This window comes from Merops nubicus, unplaced genomic scaffold, assembly GCF_000691845.1.
Source record: "Merops nubicus isolate BGI_N331 unplaced genomic scaffold, ASM69184v1 scaffold12362, whole genome shotgun sequence".
Lineage (NCBI taxonomy): Eukaryota > Metazoa > Chordata > Aves > Coraciiformes > Meropidae > Merops > Merops nubicus.
In genome coordinates, this window is record NW_008594303.1 from 55,694 (window position 1) to 76,736 (window position 21,043).

The 21,043-nt window shown below is 39.7% G+C and overlaps 1 protein-coding gene across 1 annotated transcript in view; it reads left to right on the forward strand.

The window, feature by feature from the left end:
• LOC103768579 (opsin-5-like) overlaps positions 1–20,814 on the forward strand; it is a 30,571-nt gene extending 9,757 nt beyond the window's left edge. Inside the window, exons 3-6 of the mRNA XM_008935731.1 lie at positions 13,581–13,680; positions 16,400–16,504; positions 19,484–19,707; positions 20,374–20,814. Coding sequence (XP_008933979.1) covers positions 13,581–13,680; positions 16,400–16,504; positions 19,484–19,707; positions 20,374–20,814 — 870 coding nt within the window. The remainder of the gene's footprint in view (positions 1–13,580; positions 13,681–16,399; positions 16,505–19,483; positions 19,708–20,373) is intronic.
• Positions 20,815–21,043: the final 229 nt, after the last annotated feature.

Sequence of the window (21,043 nt, forward strand, 5' to 3'; positions counted from 1 at the left end):
ATTCATGAAAGAACTTTTACGGCTCAGGTCTCCTCCCTTTCAATACAAAGATTCAGTTTACTCAGAGAGGAAGAGTCCCCACAGAAGACTCTTATTAACCTGGCAGTTAATTCAATCAGTTGTAGCTTAATCTAGAAATTTATTTTCTTGTTTAAAATGTCTATAGCCATTTGGCAGAAAAGGATTTATCAAAATGAAGCTAATTATTTCCTCAGCAAAACCCCACTATTTCTTTAATGAGAACACCTATAATTGCTACCAAAGGTCTGTTAAGGAGAAACATCAGGGACTTTAATTCTTTTTATTAATGAAAACCTTTGAAGTCATCAGATAAACAAAGACATACCTGTAAACTGTAAAATTCACACCCACACTCAGAATTAAACAGATTCCCATTTTTCCCTGTTTCAAGGAAGGCAGGAGCTTAAGAAAGAAAAGGTTCAGTTCTAACTTTGCTGCAGACTTCCTGTGTTAGACAGGGTAGGCCATTCAGTGTGAAATCCTGAATCAAGATCTGTGGCATAACTTAACATTTATAACCCTGCAGGTTGAAAGAGGTAACTTTAAACGACCCTTCTGCTTCCCTAGTCCAAGCTTCCAGAGCCTTGTCTATGCTGGGGCTCCTTTATTGGGGCTGTAAAGCAGCACATTCGGGAACTGACTTGGCATGGCAGACCATGTTTGTATCTCTTGATTTGTATGTGAGCCTGCTGTCAGCAGCCTTACAGCTTTCTTCCACAGTGCTCTGCCTGGGAGTCCCTATTTGGCTGATTTTGAGCTGTTTAGAGTCTCGTTACAATGATCTGGATTTTTTTTTTTTTTTTGGTAAGAAGACTGGCATGGAGGTTTACTTAATCTTGCTGTATTTGAAATGCCTTTACAAGGAGAGAAGCAGTCCATAACATTTTTCAGGTACCCAGACAGTTTGTTGGTCAGGGTGTGTTCAGTAAACTTGGATATCCTGGTTTTTAAACAGCATTCATTTGTAAAATATGGTTATCAAGCAAAGTTTTAAGGTATTGAAAACCAAAGCTTTTGTGCAGGACATTAACAATGGATTGGCTTTTCTAAACACCCTGCTCTGAAAAATATTAAAGTTTCTGCTCTGGTAATCTTCTGTAGAGTCTAGAATTTAACATTCCTCATTTCAAATAGGAACCATAACTGTATTAATACTAACTGAAAATTCATGGTAACCTAGAAAAGTCAATCTGTACTCTGAATGAATAGTTTGAATTGATTGTGACTTACTGAGTGGTTGATCTGGCTGTGGCTTGTTAAGAGAAAATCAGGAAGGTTTCCTGTTTCCATCAAGATTTTGTCCTGTGTTGGGGGTCTCAAAAGCATCTTTAATGATTCTTGATAGTAATCGTGTTCTTGATTGTTAAGCCTGCCAAAATAGAAGTCAGTGATGAAACTTATGTGGAAGTAGAGTGGCTGTTCTTGGGAAGAATATTGTGCAGAAATAGGAGGAAGCTTCTGTGCATAAAAAGGATCTGAACGTTTGTGTGTGTATGTGGACAGCCAGCACAAAGGTCATTCTAAAAATGTGCAATGTTGAACAGTGGTATGGTTTTGATTGCTTGATTTTTAGTGTTTACAAAATGTGATATATTTGTAGTCCAACTAGAATGGGTCTGACATCAGGAACATGAGGAGGAAGGAGCTTGGTGCCAAGGAAGGTAAAGCTTTCTGTCACGAGTCTCCGAAGTCAGTGTCTCTTGTTCCCTTCACCACACTCAAGCTCCTCTGCAAGTAGCTGGGATGACAATTTGGGCTGTTGTGCATGTGAACACCACTTTTTCCTTAGCATGGCTCAGGTGTTTTCTCTTTATTTGTTTGCTGAGTCCAGAGGACGGCCTTACTTGGCTTCCTGTCATTGTCCATTTCACTACATATTTGCTCATATTTGATCAGTCAGCTTCTGCTGTCAGGTGTGCTTAAGGAAACTTTATTTTCCCAAGTTAGCCTGTCATTTCTGTTTATGAAGAAATTCCATGAGCTCACCTCACTTAATCCACCTAACTATTTTCCTTTCTTCTGACTCCAGCCTCCTTCTGTGCCCTCAGGTAATATATTTCAAAATTAAGGTTCACCATTCTTGGCTGCCCCAGTTAAAGGATGTGGGGAGAAGACAGACAGGTAATTCTCTTTCAAAACAGCCTAGACTCTGAAAATTCTTTGTAACAAAATATACACCTCTAGCTAAAGAACCATCTTGTGGCACACCTGCTCCTGTTCTTCTCTTCTGCATGGAAGAAACACAACTATTCTTTCCCCTGCCATTTTTTTTTTTTTTTTTTGGGTAGGGGGATTCTCTGACAGAGTTCTCCTCTCAGGAATGAGGCTGCATGATAGGTCTGTATCCAAATGCTGCCCCTGCTGAATGTTGTGTAAGGATACGTTTTTTCAAGGGTGACTTTTGGACTCGTTTCTTGTTTATCCCTTCCCTGCTCTACCACTCTGTCTTAGTCCTGGTCTGGACAGGGAGAGTACAGTCAGTCCCTAGCACACTAATTTTTTAGCTTCTAGTAATATTATCAGTAAATAAACTAGTTCATACAGTAAAGTTCAGGTGACAGAATGTAAGCCAGTGACCAAGAGCCATCTGTTCCCCATATATCTAGTGAAAAGCTACCTCAGGATATATTTTTGTCCTTTCCATATATTTTTTTATTAGTTTAACTAGAAGTTGCACTGAAACCTATAAATAATACTGCATGCAAATATTCTTACATATAGGAAGTAGAGAAACATTAATTCTGTCTTGGTAAACACCACCATTGCTTCTAAACCTTATTAATCAACCAACAGACATTTTTTCTTGTATCTGTTAATCATGTGGTGAATATAAAAGATGCAGGCTTCAGGAAGCCTCTAAATATAGGCTAAGGATTATAACCTATCTGATCCCTATAGGTGCATTGCCATCATGTCAGAAACCAAGGATGGAATGTGGGGTAACTTAGAATATTAAGATTTGAAACTCTTCATAAACCTGGTAGTTCAGCATAAGCTTGTTTCCACTAAGTAACTCCTCTAATTTTATTTATTTTTTTTTAAGAATACTTTTTTGTTATTTTGACATTACTTTTATAAATACTTAAGAATTTTACCATGAGGGTCAAGTAAATTTACTGCTCTTATCATGTGCTCACTCTGTTGGTGTTAGACTTCTTTTAAAAAAAAAGTTTATTTCTGATAGTTTATAATGCACAAGATGTATCTCAGGTGTGTGCAGCAGAGCACAAGGTAGTTCTCTCCAGGTCGTGGTACCATCACAGACATAACCACAGTTACTGACATGCTGATTGAAGCTATTATCACAGATGCACTCACCTTACTATCAGTCCAGGTATCCCTGGCCTATCTGGCCAGTCAGATGGTGCCAGAGCATCCCTAGCAGATCTGGGATGCACATAAACAGCCTCAGGAAGAACAAACAAAAATACATTCAGTGTTGAGGTGTTGGTGAGCACCACAGTAACCTGCCTGACAGGATTCTGCAGACACAGCCTCTGTCCCTGCAGCCTGCCCTCACCATCCAACCCAGGGCCAGCCTGGAGCTACCTGCCTTCAACCTCTTTTGCTGAAGCTGCTTTGTGTTGTGCAGAATAATAAAGCCACTGAGGGGAGCAGAGAGAGAGAGAAATGACTGTCTCACCCCTTGGTTGGGTTTACATGGTAGCAGAGAGGAAACCTGGTTTTGAATCTTGCACTGCTAAATGCTTTGAAGCTTTATACAGCACTTCTGTATTTCTGTCTGGCATAGCCTGGACAGAAACAACTGGCAATGCAGTGGGCAGGAGTAAGCCCCATATTGCATGCATGTATTGGTTTACTCTGTTTTCCCTAACTCATTTGTGCACACAGTTTGCCTGCCAGCACCAGACCTCTGGCTTACACGCATCCTGAAAGGGCATGCATGGTGTGGTTGGGAAGTCCCAATTTTTCTAGAAATGCCAGACTCAGTCTGCATGCATTGAGGAGCATGAGACCCACAGAAATGTCTGGAATTTCTTGCACTTTAGCAGACTTTTCAAAATTGTTGTGGTGTAGCTGATAACGTTGCCAGCTGAAATCCCAGATAAATGGGGATCTCTAAGAAAAGCTAGAGTAGATGTGCAATAGCCCTGCTTTAACAAGGCTGTTCTTGGACAAGGAGGGTTCCCCTCCTTCCAATGGGTGTCTGACCACTCATGTAGGAAGTTTGTTTGTCATTGGCCCTGATGTTTGTTTGCTGTAAGGACAGTGGAACATCCATGTACAATAGTCTTAGGGCCCCTGTTCCCAGGCAAGGGATGTGGGTCTGAGCACATTTGGGTGGAGAAAAGTGAATCCAGGTCTCCTGCACCCTCCATGTGGATAAAGAAGAATGGAGCAGCAATCCCTCTGCTTTTCACAGTGACGCTGCTTAATTTTTGAAAGGTCTGGCACAGTTAGGGGAAGGATATGGCAGTGAATACCAAGAAATCCCAGTCTTCTGTGGTCCGGAGCAAGACATTAAAAATCAAGAGGGAGGTAGAGTATGCCTTTCACCTTGCTCTGTTGGCTACTTTAGGAGTCTTGTTTCTTCACCAGCTTTTGCCACATCCAATCTAGGAGGCAAGCTTGGATCCATAACCCTCCTTGCACCAGGCAAGCAACCAGAGCCTGCAGATCTGAGCGTGGTGGCCCTTACCCCCTTTTGTAGATTCATCTTCCAGTCACTGCCTCTTGCTAGCACCTTAAAAATCCAACTTCTTTGCTTTTATTAAATGTTTAGAGGTCTAGTATGACATTTCTGAGAAAACAATTTCCATCTTTTGTAAAAATTAAGAGGTGGGGATCTGAAACACCAGAAGAAAAATTGCAACAGTAGAAAATTCTGAGATCAGTAAGATAAAAATATATGGGCTCTTTTCAGGAATTTTGAGGGGAGGACTTGTAATCTTGAGTAAATTATTTTTTATTTTATTGATGGTATTTGCTTTCTCAGAACATGCATTTATCTCTTTTCCTATATTGTAAAATATTGCTAAATCTTGTCTGAGGTGGAAACAGAAGATTAGTAACTTCTTATTTTAATGGAATGTTCTGTAAATTGTCTGATAAATCAAACCCCCTAAAGACATTTATGTTCTTTTATAACTTGCAAGACCTATCAGTTGTTGTCTCAGCTAAAGTATTGACTCTGTTGACTCAGTTTGTGACTTTATGTGTTTGGAAATGCCAAGACAGTGTTGACGTATTACTGTATGTGGTATAGTATTCCCTCACATTCTGGGTGAGATAACTGGCTGGTGGTAGCTCAGCAGTCAGCATGACTAGATAATGAAATCAATGGCCGACAGAAAGGTCTGACAGGAAAGCTCACAGGCTTCCTTTTTCCTTCCTTCTTAACACTTGGAAGATTACTGAGGTATCTGTACATGCTCTTCACCAAGCTTCTTCCAGAACAACCCTCCATTCACATTGCTACATCATCCATTCAGTTTTTCCTTCACAAAATCATCCCATTTTCAACTCACTTGATATGTTACAAGCACCCTCTGCCTCTCAATCTTCCAGCAGCTGTATGTGTGAGTATCCTGCTCACCATAAAGCTCTCACTCGTAAATCCAGACAAATCCACAAGCTGTTCATCTTCATGCCTAGCAACCATCTATCCATCTATCTATCAAGGTGGATAAAGGTTTACTCTTACACACCCTCCCTCACAGCTGGCCACATGGAGCTGAAGTGATGGTTGCTGTTACTGTCCTTGCCCACATGTGAGAGCACTTGAACGTTCTTCCATGTTTTTCCTCTTCTCTCTCCCTTTGGGGAATTGTCTGTGCAGACACACCTCAAGCTCACTAGTGCTTGCACACTGTGGAGCCAGAAGGCATGCTGCAGGATTACCTTCATCCTCAACACTGCCTTCTGCAGTGTCTGAATATGGCAGAGGTTTCCCATCTGAGCTAGCTCAACCTTGCTTGGTGTAAAAATCATCTTACAATATCACTATACCTCCCAGTGTCAGAGTACGTAGCTCTAACATTGAGGCTGAGACAGAAGAAAAGAGTTTATTTTTTTCTTAAATTGTAATAGGAATGCGTGCTTAGTTGAAAAATGTTCAGCTACCTACCTATAAGACATTAAAAGCAATCAAACCAAATTTAAAAGGAGAATGAAAAATAGTTATTGGCTACCCTAGCACAGTACTGTGGTGTGCTATTGCTGGGATTTTACTTATATGTAGCTTTACTTATATATAGCTTATTGTTCCTGACATTTCAGTAAGATGAAAATAACCCAAAGTCAAATAATAGAACTGGCACTAAGAGCATTAACAGATAAAACAGGTGGTAAAGGTGATGAAGAAAAGCTGTGTAACATTAGCTCTGTATTCAGCTCACCTTAGCACACTGATTCACTGTGAAAGGTAGGATGAGGAGACTGATCTATGAATCAAATTCAAAAAATTGCCCTTTCCTTTGCCTGTGCTGTGCTTCAAAAATCTTCCTCTTCCAGATATGTTTTTCTGAAAAAAAAAAAAAAAAAATTGTATCTCAGATACGAAGACTAGATTGTAATCTCATTCTTATTTCCTTGAGTAACTGAGATTTGGATACTAAAAACAAATAGCTGCAGAGCTATTGAGCTTCCCTATTTCTGAATTTCTGGTCCATCTTGATGTAACCTGAAGAGTGTGTACACTGCAGTCAAAGAGGTAAAAGCAACTCATGTGGACATCTGTGAGCTAAATTTTAGTGAGAAAAATACTTCATCTGCAGGGAAGAAGGGAAAGCTATACCTCTGCATGAACAGAATCATCAAAAGCTGTACCTCTGCATGAACAGAATCATCAGCAACATAGAAGATCATTTCAGTGTAGCTAATGTGACTGCATGGAAGTTACCCCAGTTTTCATTAGCCGTGAATTCCCCCTCATTTTCCTATAAATTATCATTTCTGCAGTCAATTGCAATAAAATAAGGAAGTTATGTATCTGGTACTTGAAAAATTATGAATGCTCAAACTGTCTGTTTCCTTGTTTGACAAGTCTGACTTGGCCCTTCCCATGCCATCCAAGCACTGCGTCAAACCACACGCTGCTGCCTGGAAAGGACGTTTGGTGCCTGATAGTGCCTCCACAGAACCAGACTAAGCTTTGATTCCTGCACTAGCTTTTCCTCTCAGAGGGCTTTAAACATCCTTTCCTTGTTTCTTTATGTGGAAAATAGTAGCCTTCCTCATTCTTCTGTGCTGATGTGTGAGTTTCTAAGAGCTTAAATGCCTTCTCTCAAAAAAATACTGTCCATCAATTACCTTCAGCATTCAAAGTCTTCTCACCACTGGGCTGAACAAGTTGTGTTCTTCTGGCTCCTCCCTGTGTGCCACATCCTCTCACTGATCACTCTGATAATATCTGTAAGTATCTTAAATAGTCCTACCGCAGGTGTACTTATCTTCTATTTCACAAATATATATTCCATTAAGTCAGTACCCCACTAGTGTATAGGAAGCAATTTGGGTCCTGATTCTGATCCTGTCCTGACTGAATCAGTGACAAGATGACTGTTCCTTGCAATGGGCTGTATATGACATGACATCTGGTATTTTCACACCACTGTCCCTGCAGAAGAGATGACACTGCACCTACTGGTTTTACCCTTCCTTCCAGGCTCTCCCTGGGCTACTAGGATTCCTTGGCAATTCATGTGACTCTCCTGTTAGGAGCTGTCAGGTCAACCTTACCCTTACAGTATCCAGAGGAGCCAAGAGTATCTACTGAAGAGGAGATTCCCTAGTAACCATGCAGTTTTTTAGGCTTTCAGAGACTTAGCATATTCTTGTCTTGGCCACTTAATGGCTGAGCTGGTACCACCACTAACATGCCCTGCCTTGTGCCTAGGATCTCCATGTGCTGAAGAATAAGTTCACTGGTAGGCATTCAGCCAGCAGTCAGAGATGACTTTGTATTACCCTGATGATTAACCATACGCAGATTCCCTTTTGCTGGGAAACAGAACAGACTATTGTGCTTTGGAGAATGTGGAAGGTCACTTGTAATCTCTGGGTCATCCTGGCAGAGACCATGAACAGTCTCTGGGACCACTGCTTCCCTTGAGATGTATGAAAGCCTTCAGAAACATCTGCCATGATATTCTGAAAAGGCAGAGATAGTACTTCTTTGCTTTGAAACTTAAAGCATTACTTTAATCCGATGTTAATGGATCTCAGTTATTGGGGTAGGATCACCACAGGCCACAAAGCCAAGCCTTGCTTTCTGTGGAAATGTAAAGATGAGACAAAGTGACTCATGAGGCTGTTTTCTTCTATCTGTCTGTGTATCTCTTTCTATTAATGGTGCTGCTAGTAACAGTCTCTGAATTAACGCTACCGAAGTGGAGAAGGTTTGGTTCAGGCCCACTGCAAAGAGTTTTATGCAGTGTAGCACCGATGTTTCCAGGGGGGAATGGCAGATTTTCCCATCTAGGGCCTCTAAATTTCCCTGTACGGTACTTCACAGAAAGACAATGGCAGTGCATTTAACCTGAAGATGTGAATCTTTCCACCATGTTTAGATCATTGGGTGGTATGAGCTATATGCTCGGTTGCTTCTCCCTCATTCATTCTTCATGGGTGGATGGGAGAGACATAAGACCTGCTGAGATCTCACAGCATCAACTCAGAGCTAGAAACCAGGTGCACCCAAGCACATGCAGATGAGGTACTTGAAGCAAGATTATAATCTGATGAGGCTGTGAGAGGAAATTCTGAGAGAAATTTCTGTCTCTTTGTTAAATTATGTGCACTTGGTCAGGTTGTCACACTCATACCCATGCTGCTTGATAGGACTATATAGTACTATGAGTATCAGTTGTCACCTGAGAGGGCTACAACTTTAATAGCCAAGAGTCAGCCCAAAGTAAGTGTACGATGAATCTCACTTGATTAACCCAGTATATAAACCTAAAATAACCACAAGAAAACAAGTAGATTTATTCTAGATTCCCTAACATTACTAAACCCAAAACTGGGCCTGCATATTTTAATAGCGGGCAATAAATATACATTAACTATGTAGTTTATGTATAGTTGCATATCTGTACACGTAACTATAGGAAAAATTTGAATGCAATATCTAGCCTATCTTTAAAACATACACAATCAACAGAAAGGTTTAATCACTTGGTGAATGCAAAACACTGAGTCTGATGCTCCCATTTAATGGCTTAAACCATCTAATCCTGTGGCATATCAGTTCTCACTGTTTATTAGTAAATGAAGTGCCTTTTTTTGTTAGAGATCTATAATGGTTTGGACTAACATAATCACCTCTATGAACAGCTACCTTTGAAGGCTGCTGAGATATTTTAAAGGGTAGAATGCAATCATAGCTGAGCAACGTTGCATGAGCAAAACATGTTGTGGAAATTGTGTTAATTAAGTCTCTTTCACTTCCTGTATTGTAGTAAATCTTAAACTATTTGAGTGCTTTAGGAGCACTACGCACTGGGAGTTTTAAGTAGTCGTCTTTGAAGAATGATTTTGATTAAGAACCTTGGTAGTTTCCCATTTGACAGAAGAGCTATTATTGTCCAGTTGAAACATTATTGATATATTGGAGGGATGGGAGAATTTTGTTGTCATCAGACTTGAGTGAAATATTTTTCTCACTGACTGCAAGTTTTAAGAATGTGCTAATTTTTAAAACATACGCTATTCAGATGTACCTACAATTGTTTTTCCAAATACATTTCTTAAACATGGATTGACTTAGGTGCTTTTTTGTCTCTTGAGGTTGAAGGAGGTTTATTGCCATTACCTATTTACATTATGATCTTGGAATATTCTGATGTGCATTCAAAAATATTCTGAAAGAGATTATTCTGCTGACTTTAAATTTATGCAATGGAAAAATAATCCCTGTTTAAAGTTTATCTTTTTCTTTACATATTCATTATCTCATATTTAACAAAAGATAAAAACAAGACATTGCAGTTCTGAAGGGAAACAAATCGACTTCAGAAAATTGAAAGAGATTCTCCAGTTGGCCAGAGGAGGGAGTGATGCAGCTTTTCTGGCCGGCAAGATCAATGTTTCAGCCTAAATTGAATGTAATAACTGTTTTGGCAATCTGCTTTTGCACCATTAAACCTCGATTAATGCAATAATACGAACAATAAGTTATATTTTACTCTGTCTGCTTTAAATGAAGACAACCCTTATGCATTCAGTAGGGATGCATAAGTATTAAAGGTAATAAAAGTGGGGCACACCCAAGCTCACAGCGAAAAATTTGATAGTGCACTGGGGATTCCTGATTCTCCTTGTGTGGAAGCAAAGCTTAAGAAATTAATTGCATACAGTAGGAGCTTTCTGTATTGTGGGTTGTAAATAGTATACCAGGAACATTAGTGAGATTTAAAATCAGGCACAAGTACAAGACAGAAAAAAATATAACTTTTTCTTCAGTTGTGTCTTAGCTTCCAGGCAACATAAAGATAATGAGCAAGTTCTGTGAGTATCTATATAGCCAAGGGAGTAATCTTAGTACAGCACTGAGAGAAAAAGCTTTTAAAACTGCTAAACTACTCCTGTTTCTTAATGACTAAAATGGAAAGCTGGTGGATCAAAATTACCAGAATTAATAATAGGAAGGAAAAAACTGCATTGCACAAAAACGAAGGAAGTATTATGACTGTAGAAGGAAGAAGTTGCCTGGGAGGTAGGATGAAAGAAGAGGAAAACAAGAAGCAGTGAAGGGGAAGAGTATCAATCTTCCAAAGTAATTAAATGTTATCTACTATTCTAGTATTTTGGCTGTCATTCCATATATCTTTAAAGATGTAGAAAACTGAGAATATAACCTATTTTTGTTACCTACATATTAATATCCCTGCCTATGGAAATCAAGTCTGTGCTAAAGCAGTTTTTCTATTGCTAACTACTCTGGGTTCCAAGTAGTCACTTTGGTTTCTACCTACAGTCAGTGTTGTCTGTTCAGGAGCAGAAAAAGTGGAAGAGATCTTTCTTCCATATCCAGTAGGTGTATGCTTGAAGCAGCTTATCTACAGCTAGAGTAAGATCCCTCATTTTCTTCTGAAGATGTACAAGTGACACCAATGTAAAAGTATTGCAGAGTTGATAGACTTGCTGGGAAATGGGGTATGCACAGCTAGGCTCACAAGCTAGCTTGTCACCAACAGAAGTTTGGCAGGAACAAACCAAAACCAAACAGGTTTGGGGATTCTACTCCCAAAGCAGCCCTAATCTGTTAGATGCTCTCTCATGTTTTAATGTTCCAGATATTCTCACCTTTGTCTGAGCTTTCTGCCACTTGAGAGCCACCTCATTTACTTCCTTTATTCATTTCAACCCAGCACTCTGATCATTGACAAAGCTACCTCTCCTCCTTTGCATTTTACCTTGTCACCTGCTCCTAAACTGCTGAAGCAGTTACCACTGCTGCCCCCAGGAGACTGGCCACTTTAGTCACTTACATATGGCCCTGGTCAAATCTCCAGTGATAGGCCCCACACTAGCAGAAGCAACAGTATTTTGATCTGCTGAAATGCTGTTATGAAAGAGTACGAAAAGAAGACAAGATGCTGACAATGGCTCAGTCCTATGAACTATATTGATTTAAGTAAAAAACCCCATTTTCTTAGCAAGGCACCACTCCAAAGAAAACATTTTGGCTTGTTCTTTCTCATGCTGACAGTTTCATCTTAAACGGTAAAGGGTAAAAGTGTATTTTTAGACCCACTTTCCTCCCTTCTAAGTGTGCTCAAGGGCTGCCTGAACCACTCACTTAATACAATTGTCTCCCTTCGGTCCAGTAGGAGGGAATGGGAGTGGGAGAATAATGGTCACCTCTGCAGGTGATAAAACATACACTGAGGCATTTCAGAAAAACTTAACTAAGTTTAGCATAGAAGGGCTATGATCCACACTAAGCAGCTTGTCCTACTACTTCAGCTAATCTCAGCTCTTTAGACTTTATTTTGAAGTGTTTAGTTGCATCACTGCTGAAACACTGCTTCTTTCTAATCTAATAACTAAGGCAATTGCTTAAGCTTATGCAGCCTGGTTTCTCAGTGGTCCTTGGGCATGCCATTTTCTGCATCTGTGAAGCACCGTTAGAGCAAATGGAGAAGTGGCAGCTGTTTGCACCAAAAAGGCTAATGAAATGCATAGCACATTTGCATATCCAGGTATTTCACCAATCTCCACAGTACACAGCAGGCCAAATTCAGCCAAGTGCAGCTTCTAGCACGTAGCTGAGACATCCAAGAAAGTCTGTTCCCTAGTGTAAGCATAGTTGCATTTATATACCAAGCATCGGCTGATTGTAAGTGGAGCACAAGTGGATGCAGATTATTGTAGTAGCAAGTCTTGTATGCATTTAAAACAGGGAGGGGATCTGTAAAAGTCGATATTAAGAAGTATACAGAGTCAACATGAGGGCATTGGTAGCAAGAAAAAACACCATTGAAAGGAATGATGAAGTAACCCTTTTCTAACCCTTCACCCAATTTAATTTATACAATCTGCCATGGTCTCAGCTTTAAGCCTGGATTAAAGCCCCAGATTCAGCGCTGGGATAAACTGAATTCCACGGGAGTTGTGCCCATTCACACAAAGAGAGAGTTTGTTCCCATAGAATAATGATGTGCCTTTCTGTTGATAATTTTGCCAGTTGAATGCCAAGTTACAGTCCAGAGACCCTTGTTTAGTATTCCTGCTTCACTTGGTGTAAAACTGGCACCTCCAAAAGCTCTTCTGCTCTGGTCAGTTTGGTATATCATTGCAAGCTTGCAAAAAAAAAAAAAAAAAAAAGATTGCCTTCAGCATTTTGCTTGGATCATTTCCCAGTCATATAGTGCTCCCTAGCAGATGGCTACATCCATCTCCACTACACTCAGCAGCAACTTCCTTCCTACACCCAAAAACGAAGCTAACAGAGTTGTAACCCTCCTGGGTGTATATTGCTGAGACATTAACATCAGTGGGAGCCTACACAACCGTATGGCTCTGCCTGTGTCAGTCAGAGGTGGTGAGGATCAAGGCTTAATACCAGGTAATCAGTAGCACCAACACTGAGACTCAATCTATTGAAATTATTTAACTTTGGATGATTTTATTTAATTTTTTACAAAGTTCTTCACACTCAGCTAAGCCATTTGCCTCCTGCATTCTTCCCTCTTTGGCCTAACTTTCATGGGTTCAGTTTGCATGTTCATTCTGCCTAAGCAGGGCAGCTGCATCCAGTGAATTTTTGCCTATTCAGGACTTTCTTCTTTTCAGCTCAACATTTTTCTCCTTCATTTGGCAGGTTATTTCAGGGAAGCAGAGATATAAGGGTGTGTTTGCTTGTTTATTTTATGTACATGACAGAGCACTTATATAATTATTGAACATTTACTTGCTCACTGATCCTATAGAAGATAACTGCACCTGACATTTTATATTCCCCTGCTAGTTGGGTTTCTGGAAAAAAACTTTCAAGAGCATTAACATGAAAACAACAGGAGCAATCTCTGTGGTTCTTTTCCCCTTCAGCTGTCTGCAGTAAAAGAAATATCCTGCACTGCTTTGTTTTTCAGGTTGATGGCTTCCTGACACTCCTCTTTGGCCTGGCTAGCATTAATACCCTTACAGTAATCAGTGTGACTCGTTATATCAAGGGCTGCCATCCTGAGAGAGGTAAGGAATAAAGCTAATTCCAGTTCTGCCTTCATTGAACCTGGCAGAAATCTGTACTTCTTTCAGTCACTGGCTATATCAAATATAAATTAAATGCATTGAAAACCAGAAAATAAAGCAGTCATTTACATTACAAATATGTTTGCATAGAATCCTTCAGGGTTAACCCAAATAAGAGCCAAATTATGACTAGTACAGTTTGGTTGCCATGGGTTAAATTCATGCTTCTGCCAAAGATACCACAGGTCCTGCTGACCCTCCGTTTCCTTCAAAATGCAACTTAATGACAATGCATACATCATTGTATGGACCTCACTATAAGCAACAAACTTCATCTTCTATGAGATGATGTTTGGGAAATTTCCAGTCATCGATAAGATCCTTGGTTCAGAAGGCTGCCCTACATACAAACATTTTCACTCCTCAGGATGTTTTGCCAGGGTTTACATACAGCAGGCAACAAGGATTGCTTTAGATGGTGCTGGAAACAGTCAGTCTGCACATCTTGTCTCCAGCTTTCGTAGCACTTTGCCTGCCATCCCCACATGCCTCTCCAGCCTCCTTTCCATAAACAGTTTCACACCACAGGAGATGAAAATTACTCCCACCACTCCCAGAACTGACCACGACCTGACTCAGCCTAGACATCCCCTGTCCCCTGCCTGTCTCCCAGATCTGCAAAGCTTCATCACCACAGTCTCACACTCAGTTCTTCCTTCTCTAATGCCTTTTTGACCTATAAGCTGAATATCTCAAGTAACCACTGTTCATTACTCTCTCCAGCACTAGAAACCTTCTACTAACTATTCTCTTTCCAGTTTTTTTAATTTCATTTTATTATTAACCTCTGTAAGGGCATATGAGTGTCCCAGTGTGGAAATCTGGTCTGAAACTCTTTACATGTTCTTCTGCTGACTGCTTGCCCAATATAGAATGATGTTTTCATTAAAGGGCAGAGCAGCAGCCAAACTCCTCTGCTACTACATCACACACCAGAGATCCAAAGTGCCAGACAACCAAAGTGAGGAACAAGTCAATGCACTCACCCACCACAGTGGATGTGAAGATGGAAGCAAGCCAGCCAAGGAGCCAGGTCATGTACAATGGTAGTAGCCAGGCCATGAGCCCAGTCATATAGCAGGACTCAGAGACAGCTTCATGTTCTGGCCCTGCCATCCTGGGAACACCACTTGCTACAAAGAGTCAGGGGACCCTTCCAACAGCTAGAATCCCCACACAGCACACACACTGTGTAAACAGAGATCCCAACCCCACTGCAAGCAGTCTCAGCTCTTATAGAGGTGGCTTCTTGCCCCACCTCCAAGTTAATGTGGAAGGTGGGGGCATCTGGTGGTGATCTCCTAATCAGTTCCCACCCAAGACTGGCCAGACCCTGTGCGAAAACCAATCAGGAGGATCTTTCTTGCCTGGTTGTGGACATCATCTATGTGCCAACCCTCATTCAGGGCCAGGGGTTCAAACCACAGCACTTCACGTTTACCACCCTGTGAAGCCCTCATCATCCCTGTCATCTACAGCTTTCCCCTTACGTCTCTATGTAACCACACTCAGTCCAGGCACTCTCTTTCACAGACCAGTAGAAACCTTTCCTTACCATTTTCATCCTGTGCCTCCTACATGCTGAAAACATTAATTTCCACTAACTGGAATGTAATCTCTTTTCTTTACACCTACACCTTCCCTAAATTCTCCCTAGTTTCCCTTTCACCTCAGGTAATGTATTATCAATTTTCATGTCTTTGTTATAACTGGCTTGTACCATCTTTCAGGGAGGAACCTATTAACGTCCACATGTAAACCATGCCTAAATATACTGTATCATATGACTTTTTCTTTCTAATAGCATGAGTAGTATTAGCAAAGAAATAAACATGTGCAGAGAGGGCTTTTTTTCCGCTAGGAATTTCCTCTGCAGTTCATTGTAATGATAGAGTTGTTGAAGTTAAGTTTCAACACAAACTGCTGTTGGAACTGCTAGAATTTGGTTGTGATGTATTCTGTATCTCATATTCATTGCATATTATAAAGTCATATTTAAACCCCATGTTTCCCTTTTGCAAAGCTGTATCACATGTTCATCTGAAGGAGTACATAATTTATGTTTGACTCTTGAGGAAATTTGAGCAAGTACTCAGAATAACTTTATAGAAATGTTGATGAACAGAGATTGGTGGATGCATAAATATTTCATGTATAAATGAAGAAATAACCACAATGTATGGCAATAGCAAGACAGATTAAATAATTTGTATTGTATGGCCAATGGAGTTTGAGTATCTAATGTATTTTCTCCTTTTTAATAGGAAAAACATTGCCGTGAATAAGAAAATCTTCTGAATTTAGATTTATCTTTTTTTTTGTTTCTATGTAAAACTTAACATACAACTGTTTCCTGCATTTTACAAAATTGCTAAACATAAATCTAATGTAGAATTTACTAATTCTGCAGTGCTCAGCTAACACATTGTCTGCTATTTAAAAGCCATTCATTTCCACTGTTCCCAAATGTTCTTGAACACAGGCCTGAGAGATGCTTTAAAATTTAAGCTTTTCTTATGAATAATCTTTTTTTTTTGTCTTAATATTTTTTAAAATAGCTGTATTTTCTTTATTAGCTGTTGATATAGGATTGCATTTACACTTCAAAGTTACCTTGGCTTTCTAGATATTATTTTTTGACCAAACTATGCCATTGCAGGTCACTGCATCAGCAACAGCAGTATGACAGTGGCTCTGGTTCTCATTTGGATAGCAGCTTTCTTCTGGTCAGCAGCTCCATTACTTGGCTGGGGCAGTTATACAGGTAACAGGTATCTTTCAGTTCTACTTATTTGGCACCTTTCCACTTAACTGAGCACAGATACTTTTCTTGCTTGCTGTTTGCGATAAACCAGAGCGATTATCATTAGAACTGAGAAAATCATTCATCATGCATGACGTACATGCAAAGTGTTGCCTGCTTTGGTATCAGCTATAAAGAGATTTTTTTTTTAAGATATCACAGGAAAGACTTGGACCAAGTGCATATTACCTATGAAAAAAAAGACAGGCCAGAAATAGTTGGCATGGTTAAGCAATGAGATAAAGGAAACTATCAAAAGACATCCTTCAAAACCTGTCAAGATTAGGAAGCTAGAGAAGAACACAAGTTCCAGCAAGTTAAACTTGAAACTATAATAAGACAAGCCAGAAAGATTTGGTGAAACAGATTGTTGAAAATATGAAAACTAACATAGCAGAAGAAAAGGATGTCAGAAAGTTTGTCAGTCCAAGATGTTATTACGGTGAAAGATAAGACCATGGCAAAAAAAGAAGAGGGGGTGAGGAAAAAAATTTTAGTAGTGACCACTGCAGTAATTCAAAGGCTAGGCAATAGTCTCACACTAGAAAATCTCTTCATGGGGAGAAGTTGGACAAATTGTCTCAAATTAAGTCTCTAAACATTCAACAAATAAAATCTCTAGGAACAAATGGTAATGATACAGAAGTCCTAACAACTGAAATCATGTTACTGAAATAATCCCACAGTTATCTGCCTGGATCCTGTAGGCATGTGTATCCTTTGAGAAGTAATGAAATTTATTTATGAAGACTTATTAAAAGGAGCTTTGTGAATATATCCTCTTAAGTATTCAACACATAAGCTTTGAAGTATCACTGGACCCTTGAACTATGAGTGTGAGAAAAACATCAATTTCTGTGATTGGTTAAATCTTCTATCCTTCCCAAACCAAAATGTTACCAGGGTATTAGGCCCAGTGGAACTTTAGTTTGAGACAAAACTAAACTGTTTATTAGTGTGTTCTAATTTTATGTCATGTTTCTGCACTCTGGACACATCATAAAGTTGAGAGGTTTGACTGCTCATTTTCTGTGTATCTTCTCATAACCTGTGTTTTATTTTTACATTAATCTTATTAGCTTTTCATTAGCATAAGGGTTTCTAATGTTCCTTTTTGGCCTTAAACTGGAGGCAGGAACTTCTTGGGCGTCACTGCCTTGCCAGGGCATCCAAGTGCCCCCATGGATCTTGTTTGTACTTTAGATTCAATTCCTTGACAGTGGTCTTCAAGAACATTTCTAGGAGAATTTTCTCCCTACTGAGAATCACAACGGTTTCAGGTTCCTGGGGTGTGTGACTCTAAACACATTTCCATTGAGGGCACCCACGGAGATGTGGGAGCCCAGCATTGACAAACCCAGCAGCAGGCAGTGGGTGCCAGCAGACCACAGAACATTACATCTGGCTGCCTCAGACCTCTCACTTATACACAGCAGCTGTGGGAGTCCCCAGGATCCCACTGAGTTTTGGAAATGCCACTTACCAGTGTCCCTGTCAAGGTGGAAAACACAGCTCTGATTTTTGACTCACAGAAAATCTGCAGGATTTTCTTTTCTTGTCATCTGGAGGCTGCTTTCATATTTCAGTCAGGAGTTTTCACAAACCTGGGATTAAGCGGAGTTTACTGTTATCTTTTTGAATCCTGAGGTCTACTGATGAAAATGGGAAGGGAAACAAAAATCTATTTCTAATACTGAACACATCCAGACAGCAACACCTAGAGCTTTTGGTGGTAAAGATACCAAGCTCATTTTGATAAGAATCATAAAAGAGATTCTAATTTTTTGTTCCTTTAACTCATCCTGTCTAAGCCTCCTATCACTTGTGAGGAATTAAGGGATTTTATTTTCTTCAGAATGATCACTGGATGTCAAGGAGGGATCTGTTGCTAAATCATGCAGGCTTCACCTATATTATATCTCCAGGACTTGTTAACACTTGACTTACATAATTTTGGTTCATGCTTCATTTATTTGTAATTCAATATGCTGCCATAGCTGTCAGAAAAAAAAAAAAAAAAGAGGTTTTTCCACTTAAGAAGACAAATCAACAATTCACAATCTGTAGAAAACCTCTAATGCTATCGAACTAGAGTTTCCTATCAGGACACATTTGCAAACACATCAGATGATCTAGAGAAGTCAACTGTTATTCACAGAGGTATTTAAGCAGAGAATGCACCTTATTTCCACTAACTTTCCCTTAAGTACCAGATCGGCTAACATCCTTCTGTAAATCCCACTAGCTGCAAATCCTGCAATCTGCCTGACTTGATTTTTAAGAGCCTGCAGCTCCTTTGTAGTTATAGAACTGTATGTTTTCCATTTAGCAAAAGGTCTCATATCTTTCTAAATACTTATATGTTTCATCTTCCCATAATCTTTATCATTAGCTGTACTGACTTGTTTTCATGACTCTTGCTACACTAAAAATTTAATTGCCTTTTTGCTTCTGTTTAAAAAAAATCAATATTTTTATTTTCTACTTTGCTATGTAAGCAATTACTTTTTACATTTAGCATAGTCTTTTTATAATTGCTTGTTACACTGTTAACAGTGCTGATCTTAAGTTACTGTGTAGAAGATGGTGACCAAAAAAAGTAGATAACACTCAAGAATATTACTACTGAAAGATTGCCTTTTTTTTTTTTCCCTAACAGAGTATCACAAGTTCCTATCCTAAAACCAACAGTTTGTGCATTATGGATTTATACTGGAAATCTAAACTGGACAGAATGATAATATGATAAAACTAGTTATTGTCTAGCTGGTCTTGAAAAAGTTTGTGTAGGAAATTATTTCATGGCTTGTTCAATCAGAAAGATCAATCAGTTCTTTAGTGGTTAAAAGAAGAAAAATACAGCATTTGAACTGATAAATGAATTGCTGAAAAGCCGACAGATGTTCTAAAAATGCTAACCAACCTATTTTTGCTTTCCAGATCGCATGTATGGCACATGTGAGATAGACTGGGCAAAAGCCAACTTCTCTACAATCTACAAGTCCTACATTGTCTCCATTTTTATCTGCTGCTTTTTCCTACCTGTCACAGTCATGGTCTTCTCATATGTGTCAATTATCAATACTGTCAAGCTAAGCCATGCATTAACAGGACTGGGCGATCCCACAGACAGACAGAGGAGAATAGAGCGAGATGTCACTAGGGTAAGTTTGGGTTTCATGTTGGGTGGGATTGATCTCAGTGAAATCAGTCCTTCCAAAAATTGGTCTTAACTAGAAAAAAAGAGAACAAAACCAATCAGTCACATTTCATTTCTCTATAACTTCTAGTGACCGAGTCTGAACTCGGTGAAGAATGCAGGGTTTGTTTAAAATTGCTGCCCTGTCAGTTGGCCAATATTGGTGCTACATCACATGTGGAAAATAATCTAAATATAATTAGAGTGGGTTATACAGCACAAAACCAAAAATTTGCTTTGGCATATGCTCTTCTGTTTCAGAAGTTATGTTGCTTCTGAGCATGCACAGAAGTTACAGTAGAGCTTTCAATTTACTTACCGTTGACTTAAGTCTACCCAAAACCTTCTGAATTCATATAAACATACAGGGGTCTGTAGCTATTTTCATTCCATTAGATGAAGCATTGCTCAAGCACACTACCATGCCAAAATTCAAATACAGCTTCTAGGCCTGCCTTGCTCCATCAAAGCAAACCTTTTGCTTGCCTGTATTCTCTTGTGGGCCATACTCTTAGGACAATCTGAATGTTTCCCTTCCAGTCGAGTGTCTGTGCTACTGTTCCTGGCTTGTTGCTTCCCTAATGTAGTCTTCCAGAATAGATTTAAGATTATTATTCTTCTGTTTTTTTAGGTTTCTATTGTCATCTGCACAGCCTTCATTATTGCATGGTCACCATATGCTGTCATCTCTATATGGTCTGCCTACGGTCACCCTGTGCCCAATCTTACGAGCATCCTTGCCAGTTTGTTTGCTAAGTCTGCCAGCTTCTACAATCCCATTATCTACTTTGGGATGAGCTCCAAATTTCGGAGGGACATTTTCATCTTGTTCCATTGTGCCAAGGAAGTCAAGGACCCTGTGAAGCTCAAACGTTTCAAAAACCTCAAGCAAAAACAACAAGAGCCCTCTCAGAAAGGAGAGAAATATGCAGGAGACATGCACCCCGCACCAAGCCCTGATTCCGGTGTGGGAAGCCCAACCAACACCCCACCTCCTGCAAACAGGGAAGTGTATTTTGGTGTTCTTGATACACCATCTAATAACCCTGATGTTGAATGCGATAGACTGTAAATTTTGTGGCCGCTTGACACATGCATCCACTGTGTTCAGGAAGACCCTTCTTCAGTGCTTGAGTGATTTCCTAATTCCCAGTCCACCTGTTTCTTGCTATATAGCACTGATGATTATACAACTGAAGCAAATCAGACTGTAAAGTGATATTTTCCTTCTATGTAGGTACAAAATGCTACGAAGCACATTACAATGTGGGCAGCACACCCAGTGCCAGAAACATTCAATT